The sequence below is a fragment of the Mustela putorius genome, unplaced genomic scaffold (genome assembly GCF_011764305.1).
Source record: "Mustela putorius furo isolate JIRA1106 unplaced genomic scaffold, ASM1176430v1.1 tig00003834_pilon_pilon_pilon, whole genome shotgun sequence".
Lineage (NCBI taxonomy): Eukaryota > Metazoa > Chordata > Mammalia > Carnivora > Mustelidae > Mustela > Mustela putorius.
Window position 1 is genome coordinate 47,959,059 of NW_025421987.1, and position 14,389 is coordinate 47,973,447.

The 14,389-nt window shown below is 34.4% G+C and overlaps 1 protein-coding gene across 3 annotated transcripts in view; it reads left to right on the top strand.

Annotated features, from left to right (window-relative positions):
• Nucleotides 1-14,389, top strand: part of LOC101693202 (U2 snRNP associated SURP domain containing) — a 53,910-nt gene that overhangs the window by 23,867 nt on the left and 15,654 nt on the right. For all 3 annotated transcript variants that reach the window (XM_004754466.3, XM_004754467.3, XM_045088480.1), the window contains 9 exons: nucleotides 2,417-2,521; nucleotides 3,605-3,671; nucleotides 3,746-3,909; nucleotides 5,115-5,277; nucleotides 5,661-5,740; nucleotides 6,609-6,696; nucleotides 7,680-7,802; nucleotides 13,165-13,321; nucleotides 13,934-14,029. In XM_004754466.3, the coding sequence (XP_004754523.1) occupies nucleotides 2,417-2,521; nucleotides 3,605-3,671; nucleotides 3,746-3,909; nucleotides 5,115-5,277; nucleotides 5,661-5,740; nucleotides 6,609-6,696; nucleotides 7,680-7,802; nucleotides 13,165-13,321; nucleotides 13,934-14,029 (1,043 nt within the window). The remainder of the gene's footprint in view (nucleotides 1-2,416; nucleotides 2,522-3,604; nucleotides 3,672-3,745; nucleotides 3,910-5,114; nucleotides 5,278-5,660; nucleotides 5,741-6,608; nucleotides 6,697-7,679; nucleotides 7,803-13,164; nucleotides 13,322-13,933; nucleotides 14,030-14,389) is intronic.

Consider the following 14,389-nt stretch of genomic DNA (forward strand, 5'->3'; position numbering starts at 1 on the left):
AATACCAAATTCTCTTTGACATTGGCCTTGGTGAGCAACACCAGCTGAACTGTCTGCGGCAGCGGGGGACCAGGAAAACATCATGGGATGGATTGGGAAAGTATACAGTTTTTGACCAGACATTGGTACGATCGACTCCAATAAATGTGGTTTTATTATAACTGAGAGACAATTTTTTGGTTTTTCTTTCTTTTTTTCTTTTTTTTTTTTTTTGGTTATTGTTGCCCAGAGTAAGATAATTGCCATTTTAAAATAAAATAATGCACTTTAAAATATATCATCTTTTTGTACTACACTGTTTCATTCTAGTAGAACAGTCACCCTTTTAAGAATGATGTTAAATACACAATCTTTAGGAAAAAATTGTGATTACAATTCTTTTAATAATCTTGAATTCAGGTTAGCAACAACTAATTGTCAGATTTTGATTTTAAATAATCACATGAAAAACTTTAAATTTTCTAAAAATACATTTTATCAGTTTACAAGCCTGTTTAAAACTATAGTGGGTTATTTTTCCACTGATAAAGCATTCACAGGAAAGTATTTTTGTAGTATTCAAAAAGCATATTCCATAGTAGCTTTACATGTGGCTCAGCTTATTTCTAAACTAAATTTTGAGTATACATTTTGTTGAAAAGTCTTAACTCACCATTACAGTGAATCCTTTGTTTTAAACTTGCTAAATCATTTTTAATTTATAATATTCAAGTCAAGTTGCATTTGACTTAATTCATACAAGTTTCTGGATGATAGTATTTGTTCTCCAGTAATTCATTTTATATATTACGATATTTATATAAAATTTCCCTTCACTTTAATTTGACACATACCAGTGGGAATTTTGGAACTGAATCATAGCTTACCTTTATCTCCCTTCCCTCAAAATAGTATCATTAACTATATGGATGCTCAGAATACATTGTCATTTGGTAACAAGAACTGCATATTGCAGAATAATTAGTACTTCTGTGAAAGAAAAGTAATTTTTAGGTGTAAAATTAAGTGTTGCTTTTGGTTTTTTGTTTTAACAATTTGAGGTTGAATTAATAGTTTTAAATATATAGTTTCCCCTATATTAAAGATTTAAACTTTCATATAATTTTTTTGACCTAGAGAAGGTCAAAAAAATTAATTTTTTTCACTATATAGAGATTTTAGTGTCCATTTAAGTAGGTTTGTTTGAAATGGGAGAAAATAACTACAATGACCATGAAATAAATTACTTTATTGTTTATGTACTCTGAAGCAGGGCATTATAGAGCCAAAACAATGTCTTATTCTATAACTATATATTTATTTATATTCTAGCAATTACATGAACTTAATTTGAGTTGGGAATGCTAAAGGTGTAATTTGGTGTGTGCCTTGTACCAAGAGCCAATATCCTTTTGCTTTTCCCAATTGCTATTTGCCTAGTCTATATGCTGGGGGACTGGTGAAGTGAGAAATCAAAAGCAGCTTATAATAAGCTGAGTCATTTTTGCTTGATGTTGTAATCAGTATCTAAAATAGTGTTTAAATCACATGATTTTAGGACCTAGATTTTAAAAATAAAGATTTTTCTATGAGCCCAACCAATAAAATGACTGTACTAAAAAGTTACAGGTTTCTTCTTGGCTTAAATATTGGAAAGTAATTGTTATGAAAAATGGGAGAGGCATCTCACCATGTCCCTTATTTTGGAATATTTTGTAAAGAGGACTCCATTTAAGGCTTTGGCAATATAATTGCTTCATTGAGTTATAGTACGCAGGCAGAATTATACATGTGATGAGTTGTGTGAACTAGTTTGAAGTGTGATCCAAAGGGATGTTGCCTCATTAAAGGTCAGATTCAATAAAAACTCCATCTGCTGTATGTGTACCAGAAAAGCACAAGAGTTGGATGGATTTTTTATTAAATCAGGCCTTAAACTTGTTAAATAGTTTTGGATTTTTTCTAAATTATAGCAATGTATATAACATTTCAATACCACCACAAAAGTGCTTGGTTTAGGAATATTTTCTTTTAAAACTGAGATAGTGTGTACGTTTTTAGATGGCTTTGATAATATGTAAGCTCTAAGTTTACTCATTTTATATATTTGCAGCTTTCCAATTAGTTGTGATTCATAATTTAATGTTTTGCATTTGGAAAATAAAATTAAGTGGCATTTAGAAAAAAATCTTTATTGCTATGAAGCTGTGTTGTGGTTTCCCTCCCTCCCTTCATCTTCCCTTCCCCTCCCACTACCTTATCCCCATTGACCCACTCCCTCTTAATGCACAAGGCATTAACATATGCTCCAGGTATAAAATTTTGTATTAGTCAGCAGAATAATCTTTTTCTGCACAATTATAGTAACTTAGGTCAAGTATAGTTTTATATAGTGGTAGGTCTGAATCCATTTTCTTTAACTGTGTTGTTGTTGTAGGAATTTGCTCGCCCTGATACACCGAATGATAGAGTTTGTTGTACGTGAAGGGCCAATGTTTGAAGCTATGATTATGAACAGAGAAATCAACAATCCTATGTTCAGGTGTGCATTTTTTTATTGTGGTATAATATACATATAATAGAAAATGTACTGTTTTTGCCATTTTAACAGATATAGTTGAGTGGCATCATGTGCATTCACATTTTTGTGAAAATCACCACCATTGTCTATCTCTAGAAATTTTCTCATCTCCCTTAACTGAAATTGTACCTCTTGAACAATAACTCCCCATTCCCTGGGTCCTTCCGCCTCTGGTAGCTCCCATTCTACTTTCTGTCTCTTGTAATATGTTTACTCTAGTTACCTCATATAAGTGAAATCATTTAGTACTTTGAGACTTGCTTATTTCAATTAACATAATATCTTCAAGGTTCATCCATGTTGAAGAGTGTGTCAGAATTTCCTTACCTTTTAAAACTGTATAATAGTCCATTACATGTATTTACCACAATTTTTTTATCCTTAGGTTTGCATTTAAGAAATACTTTTTACTTATTTTTTGGAGCTGAAAATATTTCGGAGAATAAAGTTCTAAAAGTATGGAGTTGTTTTTGCAATGGAATGAGAAGGAAGTTTTAGTAATTAGACTAGGATGTACTTGGGTCAGTTTTATGTCTGATTTTGATTTAGGCTACTTAAATAGCATTTAAGTTATTCCTCTTCCTCTAGGAGGAAGACACTACTCTTCATGTTTTTCACTGACTCATTCATAGTAGAACAATAGAGCTTCGTAGAAAATTGGTTATCTTCTTAACAGATACGGTGTCTAAGACATTCATTTAGCACTACTAAGTCATTTAAAAACCACTGCTTTTGAAATTTCTATCTTGGGAAAATCTATCGCCAGGTATAATATCTGACTTCTAAGTATTCAATAAAATTGTAAGACTCAATAAGATGCATACATACCTCCTGAGTGTTAATGTCAGTCACAAAGGCAGTGTAGGGGCTAGGGCGAGGAAGAGGATTGATGGCAGAAGGCAGTGGATGAGGATTTTTCTTCAGTGATCTTTGCTTTTGGTTTTACTTCAAATGAGGTAGGCAGATAGTATTTCTCACTTGTTTATGTTTACTTGAAGACGCTTCTTTGTTAAAGAATGTATTTTTTTGTTTGTTTTGTTTTAGGTTCTTATTTGAAAACCAGACACCAGCCCATGTTTACTATAGGTGGAAGCTTTATTCTATTCTGCAGGCAAGTGGAATCAATTACTTTGTTAATTTTGACTCTGAGGTATTTTGCCTAGTAACATTCTGGACATTTATTAGGGAGATTCTCCGACTAAGTGGCGGACAGAGGATTTTCGTATGTTCAAAAATGGATCTTTTTGGAGGCCACCACCATTAAATCCATACCTGCATGGGATGTCAGAAGAGCAAGAAACAGAAGCTTTTGTAGAGGAGCCAAGTAAAAAGGGAGCACTTAAGGAAGAGTAAGAATTTTTTTCTTTTCCTGTTACATATTAAGAAAAGTTCTGTAATAATTGTGTTAATTAGTGATCTTATTACTAAGATGTTAGCCCTAAAATAAAATGTTTTTTCTTGTGACTGTTTTTAAAATACATGTGTTTAGTTATTTTAAAAATCTTGGCAAGTGTAAGTATGTGGCCTATTGACCTCTGTCTTTTCCTGCAGATAAAAGACAGTGATAATCTCTTAAGTAATGATTCTCTAGCAGTGGAATACTTGTGACTCTACAGAAATTATCTTGGGATCTTTAGAATTCTAGCCTCCCTGAATGCAACATTAAAGAGGAAAAAATTACTGTGGAGCTTTGTGAAGTCAGATGGTTGATTATGCAGAGTCTTTCCCCAAGAGTTGTACACCATGCGAACATACTTATTAGTGTTCAGTCATTATGGGTACAGTGAGGTTAGTCTGGTTTAAGAATCAGAAACAGATATAACTATTAAATATTAAAAGGAAGTTCTGTATACCTCATGGGGAGAAATTGACTAAAAGATCATGGCATGTGGGTTTATGTACTCCACTTCATAGTCTAAATTTTAGTATTAGTTGCACTGGTGCATTGTTTGTGAGAGCCTTTGCTAATGGAGAGCTATATATATTTGAAGCATATTTGCTTCTGAAGATGTATTTTCCTCATTACTTTTGCCCAGGTCTTCAAGCTCAGTCTGTAGGCTAAATCTGGCTATCTCCTGTTTTTGTAGTTTTATTGGATCACAGTCATGCTCTACACTTCTTGCGCCCCCTGCCAGCACCTCCCCCGCCAAACTGCCTTTTATATGTGGTTTATGGCTGCTTTAGTGTTAATAGCAGTGGAGTCAAGTAACTATGAGTCAGTAGACCTGCAAAGCCTAAAATATTTACTGTCTGATTTTTTGTGAAGTTTGCCACCACCGGCTTTAACCTGTTTCTGATCTGATGCAAAAGTGCTAAAGTAACTGACTTCCTTCAAAAGAGAGTAAAAAACATGAAGGCTTCCCTTCCTTCCCCACTGTAATGGGATAATAGGACTAGGAAACTCAAATACTCTTGAAAATCAGACTTCATACAATTTAGTCTTCAGAATTTTATCCAAGTAGGTTTTAAAGAAATTAGTTTGTGAGCAGAAACTATAATGACATTTGAAGTTTCTATCTGTAAATATTTGTAAGTTAAAAACATTTGTATTCAGACAGAGGGACAAATTAGAAGAAATCCTGCGGGGGTTAACTCCAAGGAAAAATGATATTGGAGATGCAATGGTTTTCTGTCTTAATAATGCTGAAGCTGCCGAAGAAATAGTGGATTGCATTACTGAGTCATTGTCCATCTTAAAGACACCCCTCCCCAAAAAGGTATGGGAATGATTTTCTCTTTCTGGAACATTTATTTAAGTAAAAGAGAGATAACGGTTGACTTCTTTTTTATTGAAATTGGTTTTGCATGAAGAACTTGACCGAAGAGATCTTTCCCATGCGGTCTAATTTTCCTCCTGTCTGGGGAAACTTGTTACGTTAATCAGTACACAGGTTATCAACAGGTTGAAACGTATTTTATCCTTGTCAAAGTAGTGGCTCTGGTAATGTTGAATTTCTTAACTCCTATAATTAGCTGTTAGTATTATAGCTAAACATTAGCTGTATGCCACTGATGGCAAAAAATAAGGAATTTTTTCTAGATACATTATTTGCTATAGGTTTTTGTTTTTAATCTCTTATGTTATCTTTTGGTATTCTAGATTGCCAGATTATATTTGGTTTCTGATGTTTTGTATAATTCTTCAGCCAAAGTTGCCAATGCTTCATATTATAGAAAATTGTAAGTATAATGGTGTAAGAGGATATTCCTGAAATAAAACATTAAGGGTAAGGAATTCAGAGAAGAGGATTTTTTTGGTTAATTGATAGTTTCAGTGATAAGAAATAATTTGTATTTCTTCTTAGTTTAATAGAGTTTTCTAAAAAATTGGGTTGCATTCATTAAACCACTTTAAGCTAAATGTTTGGAAAGTTTTCATACCAGTTTCTTGATAAATTACAACAAATAAGGGTTAAAAAACTTTATTGCATATTTAGCCACTTGTGTAGTAAATAAACTGAAACAAATAGAAATAATGGCAAACATAAGGGAAGAGACCAAAGATAGAATATAAACTGTTTATAGAATCTATGTTCTCTTTTGATCATTTTGTAGTTCACAGTGATTGTTTTCCTAGTTAATAGGAAATTATGTTGCTCTATTGTAATTAACATATAATTATTCTTCAGAATTTGTGTTTGGTGTTTATTTTATGAATCAGGGATACTTTCCTCTAAGAGCTGATTCTGAAATGAAATTTGGAGATGTGGATCCTAACCTTAGTTGTTATTAGGTTTTTCTTTTTCTTTTGCCTTGGACAAGTCACTTTTCCTAGCATGAAGAGATCAGTTTAGGTAGCATAAAGTATCCAAAATGTAGTTTCTTGTTAATCGAAGAAGCTAATTCTTTGCAGGAGAATAACTCAGAATAAAGAGTTCAGTTACAGTTTTAAGAGTTTAGGTACCTAGTTCTTTATTTTTAAAGAATTACTTGATTAATTTATTTATACTTTTTTTTAAGTTCAGGAGAGGTTTTCATTGGATAGCATGCTGAAGTAGATAGAGGTTTTTAAATAAACTCTGTTAAATATGTATTATTTGAATTTCAGTTTTGAAACAAAGTTATGTCAGATATTTTCAGACCTCAATGCTACCTATCGTACAATTCAAGGCCATTTACAGTCTGAAAACTTTAAGGTATGTTTATTGTTTTTTTTCCCTAGTGTGAAATGTGGTAGGGGCTGGCAAGCACATTGGAGGGCTAGAAAAGTACATAGGACAAGTATAAGACATAACATGAATCTTTCAGAAATTATTGCTTTAAAATTTACTGCCATTTCATCTTCAGTACCAAAAAGCCTGAAAGTTTGAAATATGTAGTGTTATTTTGTTGGGTGTTTTAGTTTGAAGTCTTACATTTAAATGTTTTACATACTAGTTTTTGCACAAAAAACCGTTCAGAACATCACTTGTTTTGTAATGGTATATATAATTAGACTGGAGTAGAAACACAATTTAGTTATTCATGTTTAGAAGATACATTTAGTTACTTTTTATTATCTCTTAGCTGTAGACCAATGTTAAGAAAAGCTAAACAAAGTACCTTGCATATAATGGAATAAATAGATACTGCTTTCATGAGACGAAGAATTCTATTAATGAAATTTTTAGACTGGGAAGAGATGCCTAATGACCCCACCATTTAGAGAATTTAAACAACTCCTTTTAAAAATTTTTTGACCTTAAATTTTGACCATAAATCAGAGCTTATAGAAAAGTTCAGGGATGGGACAGAGGAAAAGTCTTAGCGAGAATCAGGAAAGTACATCATTGGACCATAAAAGAATTTGGGTCAGAACTACCTTAGTACCAATTTTAATAAATTTCTAAGTTATTATTCCCAGATGGGGCCTCTTGTACCACTAGTGGTAGGGGACATTGATCTTAGGTGGTCAGGAACAAAAGAGTTATTGTTGCTTTCTCGTTATATTTATTTCTGATTTTATTCCCATTTAGTTAGAAGGTGACTTTGTGATTTTTTAAAAATATGGTAGTTATTTTCTATCCAGGATGTTGGTTTAAAGGAAAATTCAGCAAATTGTCATGGCTCTTCTCATGAGATGAAGTTTGAGACGTGTTTTCCTAATTAATAATTTGTTGTCTCTTTCCTACTTATTTAGCAACGGGTAATGACCTGCTTCAGAGCATGGGAGGATTGGGCAATTTATCCAGAACCATTTTTGATCAAACTACAAAATATTTTCTTAGGACTTGTAAATATTATTGAAGAAAAGGAAACAGAGGTATGTACTCAGTGTCTTTGTTTGATTATTTTAGCATTTATTTCTGGAGATGCTATGGGGGTGTGGTATGTTATGGATGTAACATTTCTTTATGAAAAATAACTACTGTTTATCACTAACTTGCGGATTTTTTTTCTGGAATTGCTAGAGCCTGAAAGATGGAATGATGTATATAGGAATTCTGTTTTGTGACCTTATGTGAAAACTGGGTGACTGGGTTTCTTTCCCCTAATACCTGCATTTTTTTTTTTTTAAATTGAAGTATAGTTGACATTCAGTGTTCTATTAGCTTCAGATGTATAGCATAGTGATTCAGCAGTTCTGTACATTATTTGATGCTCATCATGATAAGGTTACCATACAGTGTTATTACAGTATTGTTGACTGTTCCGCATGCTGTTTTTTTAAATCTGTGATTTATTTGCTTTGTTACAGGAGTTTGTATATCTTAATCCTCTTCACCTATTTTGCTCCCTTCTGACAACTACCAGTTCTCTGTGTTTAAGAGTCAGGTTTTTTTTTTGTTTTTTGTTTTGGTCTGCTTGTTTTGGTTTTTAGATTCCATGTATAAGTGAAATCATACTGTCTTTCTCTGATATATTTCATTTAGCATAATACCTTCTAGGTCCATCTCTGTTGTCACAAATGGCAAGAATCCATTCTTTTTGATGATAACGATTTGTGTATGTGTGTGTACATCACATCTGATCCATTCATCTATCAGTAGACACTCGGGTTATCTTTATATCTTGGCTATTATTATAAATAATGCTGAAATAAAAATCAGGGTGCATGTATTTTTTTGAATTAGTGTTTTTGTTTTATTTGGGTAGATACCCACCAGTGGAATTATTGGGCCATATAGTATTTCTGTTCTCAGTTTTTTGAGGAATCTGCCTACTATCTTCCATAGTGGTTGCATCAGTTTACATTCTCACCAATAAACCGTACATGATGGTTCCCTTTTCTCCACATCCTTGCCAACACTGTTATTTCTTTTCTTTCTGATACTAGCCATTCTGGTTTGAGGTGATACATCTTTTTGTGGTTTTGATATGCATTTCCTTGATAATTAGGGATTTTGAGCCTCCTTTCATGTGTCTGTTGACAATCTCTGTTGTCTTTTGAAAAAATGTGTGCTCAGCTTCTTCACCCATTTGTTTATCAGATTATTTGTTTTATTTTGGTGTTGAGTTGTATAAGTTCTTTATGTATTTTGGATATTAACCCCTTATTGGGTATATCATTTGCAAGCATCATCTCCCTTTGGTAGCTTGCCTCTTTTTTGTTTTGTTGATAGCTTCCTTTTCTGTGCAAAAGCTTTGTTTTGGTATAGTCCCAGTAGTTGACAAATTAGTATGAGAAGAGCGAAGAACCACATGGTCCTCTCACTTGATGCAGAAAAAGTGTTTGACAAAATCCAGCATCCGTTCCTGATTAAAACGCTTCAAAGTGTAGGGATAGAGGGAACATTCCTGAACTTCGTCAAATCTATTTATGAAAGACCCACAGCAAATATCATCCTCAATGGGAAAAAGCTTGCAGCCTTCCCGTTGAGATCAGGAACAAGACAAGGAAAGGATGCCCACTTTCACCACTCTTGTTCAACATAGTATTAGAAGTCCTAGCAACAGCAATCAGACAACAAAGAGAAGTAAAAGGTATCCAGATTGGCAATGAAGAAGTCAAACTCTCTCTCTTCGCAGATGACATGATTCTTTATATGGAAAACCCAAAAGACTCCACCCCCAAACTTCTAGAACTCATACAGCAATTCAGCAACGTGGCAGGATACAAAGTCAATGTACAGAAATCAGAGGCTTTGTTATACACTAACAGTGAAAATACAGAAAGGGAAATTAGAGAATCGATTCCATTTACTAGAGCACCAAGAACCTGGGAATAAACCTAACCAAAGAGGTAAAGGATCTGTACTCGAGGAACTACAGAACACTCATGAAAGAAATTGAAGAAGACACAAAAAGATGGAAGACCATTCCATGCTTTTGGATCGGAAGAATAAACATTGTTAAAATGTCTATACTGCCTAGAGCAATCTATACTTTTAATGCCATTCCGATCAAAATTCCACCGGTATTCTTCAAAGAGCTGGAGCAAATAATCCAAAAATTTGTATGGAATCAGAAGAGACCCTGAATTGCTAAGGAAATGTTGAAAAACAAAAATAAAACTGGGAGCATCACGTGACCTGATTTTAAGCTTTATTATAAAGCTGTGATCACCAAGACAGCATGGTACTGGCATAAAAACAGACACATAGACCAGTGGAACCAAGTAGAGAGCCCAGATATGGACCCTCAACTCTATGGTCAATTAATCTTCGACAAAACAGGAAAAAATATACAGTGGGAAAAAAGACAGTCTCTTCAATGAATGGTGCTGGGAAAACTGGACAGCTATATATAGAAGAATGAAACTCAACCATTCTCTTACACCGTACACAAAGATAAACTCAAAATGGATAAAAGACCTCAATGTGAGACAGGAATCCATCAGAATCCTAGTGGAGAACATAGGCAGTAATCTCTTCGATATCAGCCACAGTAACTTCTTTCAAGATATGTCTCCAAAGGCAAAGGAAACAAAATCGAAAATAAACTTTTGGGACTTCATCAGAATCAAAAACCAGTAGTTGATTTTCACTTTTGTTTCCCTTGCTTGGGGAGACATATCCATAAATACATTGCTAAGGCCGGTGCCCCAGAGATTATTGCCTGTGTTCCATGGTTTCAGGTCTTAAATTTAGGTATTTAATCCATTTTGAGTTGACTTTTGTGTATGGTGTATGAAAGTGGTTCGGTTTTGTTTTGTTTTGTTCTGTTTTTTGCATTGTATCTATTCAGTATTCTCAGGTTCATTTGTTGAAGAGACTGTCTTTTCCTCATTGAATGTTCTTGTCTCCTTTGTGGTTGACTAATTGACCATCTAGGTGTGGGTTTACTTCTGGGTATTTATCCTGTTCTATTGATCTGTGCATCTGTTTTTTGTGCCAGTACCATCTTCCCTTTTTTTTTTTTTTTTTTTTTTTAAAGATTTTATTTTAGAGAGCAAAGAGCATGAGCAGGGGGAGGAGCAAAGGGAGAGAGACAAACAAACTCCCTGCTGAGCATGGAGCCTGATGCCAGGCTTAGTCCCACAATCACAATCTGAACTAAAACCTAGAGTCAGACGCTTAACTGCCTGAGCAACCCAGGCACCCCAATACCATCTTAATTTGGTTACTATAGCTTTGTATATCTTGAAATCTGGGATTGTGATACCTCCACCTTGTTCTTATATTGCTGCGGCTATTTGAGGTCTTTTGTGGTTCCATACGAATTTTAGGATTATTCTAGTTCTGTGAAAAATGCTATTGGTTTTTTTTTTTTTTTTGAAGATTTTATTTATTTATTTGACACAGAGAGAGAGCACAAGCAGGGGGAGCAGCAGGCAGAGGGAGAAGAGGGAGAAGCAGGCTCCCAGCTGAGCAGGGAGCTGGATGTGGGACTCAGTTCCAGGACTCCAGGATAATGACCCGAGATGAAGGCAGCAGCCCAACCAATTGAGCCACCCAGGCCTCCGATGCTCTTGGTTTTTTGATAGAGATTACATTGCATCTGTAGATTGAAATCACCTGGAAAGCCACCTGGCCCTAGACTTTTGTTTGTTTGGAGGCTTTTGATTGCTGATTCCAGTTTCGGAAGATTGTATGTTTTAGGAAGTTATCCATTTCTTCTCTGTTGTCCAGTTTGTTGGCAGATGATTTTTTGTTCCATAATGCTTTGGTTATAATGCTTTGATTTCTTTGGTGTTGGTTGTTACTTCTGCTTCATTTCTGATTTTATTTATTTGAGTCCTTTCTTTTTTCTAGATGAATAGCTAAAGGTTTATCAGTTTTATCTTTTCTAAGAACTGGCACTTGGGTTAATTGATTTTTTAAATTTTTCTTTTTGTTTCTGTTTTATTTCTACTCATCTTTATTATTCTTCCTACTAGCTTTGGGCTTTGTTTTTCTTTTTCCAATTCTTTCACATGTAAGGTTAGATAGTATATTTGAGACTTTTCTTTGTTTATTTGAGGTAGGCCTGTATTGATACAAACTTCCCTCTTCAAACTGCCTTTGCTATGTCCTAAAGATTTTGAACTTTTTTTTTTTTTTTAATTTTCATTTGGTCTCCATGTATTGATTTCTATCGACTGGTGTTTTATTTAATGACATGAAAAGATAATGTATTAGTAGAAAAAAGAAGTGGTAGAGCATTGTATACAGCACGATTTAATTTTATTAAAGTAGCTATATAAATAAATATGTACATGAAGAGATGTACCACAATGATAGCAGATTCTGTTCATCGTGATTCTGTTGGCTTTTCACGTCCTCAGTATTTCGTGAATCCTTTATATTCATTTCTACCATCCTAATCCAATTGTATTTTCACTTTCACCCCTACAAGATCCTCCTAATTGGCCCCCCTATTCCAAGCACATGGGCCTCATTTCAGTTTCTTATATACGTTTCCTTCTACCATAGACCTTTGTAAATTTTCCTCCCTTTCTCTGAAACATTTCCTGTTTATCTGAGATCCTTCAGATGTCAGTTAAGCATAACCGCATTGAGCCTTCTCAGACCTCTTAGGTGAAACATACTTATCGCACACTTGAATAGTATGATATACTTCTTTGTTGTAGCGGTCACCGTAAAGGTTCTTTGCATATTGTGATAATATATATGCCTGCCTCTCCCCGCCCGCCCCCGCAAAAAATATTCTAGTAAGCCCTGTTATAGGAATGACCAAGGGAACAAACTCATTTTTGCTCATCATTGTATCTCAGTCCCTTACATGGTGTACCTGGTTTCAGTAAACACTTGATAGATATTTCATAAATAATGAAAGAATGACTGCTTCTTTGTCAGGAGGATAAATCATATCCTAGATATGTCCTCACTTTGTACCTGGGAATGTAAGTATCCAGCTGGTTGGTTTGTATTGGATTGCAAATTAATCTTTTTTTAAAAAAGTTTTTATTAACATATAATGTATTATTAGTCCCAGGGGTACAGGTCTGTGAATCGCCAGGTTTACACATTTCACAGCACTCACCATAGCACATACCTTCCCCAGTGTCCATAACCCAACCACCCTCTCCCTACCCTCCCACCACAACCCTCAGTTTGTTTTGTGAGATTAAGAGTCTGTTACGGTTTGTCTCCCTCCCAATCCCATCTTGTTTCATTTATTCTTTCCCTACCCCACAACCCCCCCATGTTGCCTCTCAGCTTCTTCATATTGTAAATTAATCTTATAGCAATATGACTAGTAAGCAAAGGAAAATGTTAACAATGGTGTGTATGTTTCTGTAGGATGTACCAGATGACCTTGATGGTGCCCCCATTGAGGAAGAGCTTGATGGTGCACCTCTAGAAGATGTGGATGGAATTCCTATTGATGCTACTCCCATTGATGATCTTGATGGGGTCCCTATAAAGAGCCTTGATGATGATCTTGATGGAGTGCCTTGTAAGTTCAGATTTCAAACTGATGATCTAATAAGTTGGATTCCAAAACTCTTTAATTTCCACACATGTCGATGAAGTTTAAGTTGTCATTATTTTTTTCTGTCTCTTATTTCTGACTTTTCAAAATTCAAATACCCAATAATACATTTGACCAGGAAGACTGTAGGCAAAATCTTGTGCTCAGTTTTATTTATCATCCCAGATTCCTTGTTTCGTCAGTTCTCTTTTTGTTCATAGTTTATGGGTTCAGTTTTCCTAGTTGCCTAAAATCATTTTTGGAAATAGGAAGTGTACACAGTCTTTAGTACATTTGAATGACATGAAAAGATTGAACAATGTGGGAATTGTATAGTTTAAACAGTAATTAGGTAGAGATAATAAAGATTTTTTTTTTAATGCCACAACTTCCCCATTTGCTTGAAATCATAATAACTTGTATATTCTGAATTGACACATAACATGTTCAAAATTTGGTCATTAGTCATAATTCTTGACACTAGCATTATTAGTCCATGTGTGGCCTTATTTTACTTTTCAGTAATATAGTGAATGCTCATGAACTATTTAGTCATCCCCTAGTTGTCAGGGTTAATGTCTTATCTTTCCTCAATAGTGGATGCAACTGAGGACTCAAAGAAGAATGAGCCCATATTTAAAGTTGCCCCATCAAAATGGGAAGCTGTAGATGAATCTGAATTGGAAGCACAGGGTGAGTAAAAAGGACAATAAATACTAGGTTTAAAAAATTGAATACTTAAAATTATTAGAGTGTGGGTTTTTGGTTTTGTTTTGTTTTTGGTTTTTTTTGTATTTTATAATGTTTCAACCTTAAGACCCACAGTTATTTATTTTATGTCTAGTGGTTTAGTTTTCATTATGGTTGTGAAAGACCCCCCCCAGTCTTTAAATAATTAACTGCTCTTTTGTTGTGTAAGAGTACCCCTCCTCCCCTTGCAGTGAAAAGACCCTTCCCCCAGGGTTGAATTCAATGTAACTGCTCTTTTGCCTTTCTGTAACAGCTTGGCTACTAAGGCATGACACTTAACTCCTGTTTGAACAAGATACCCTC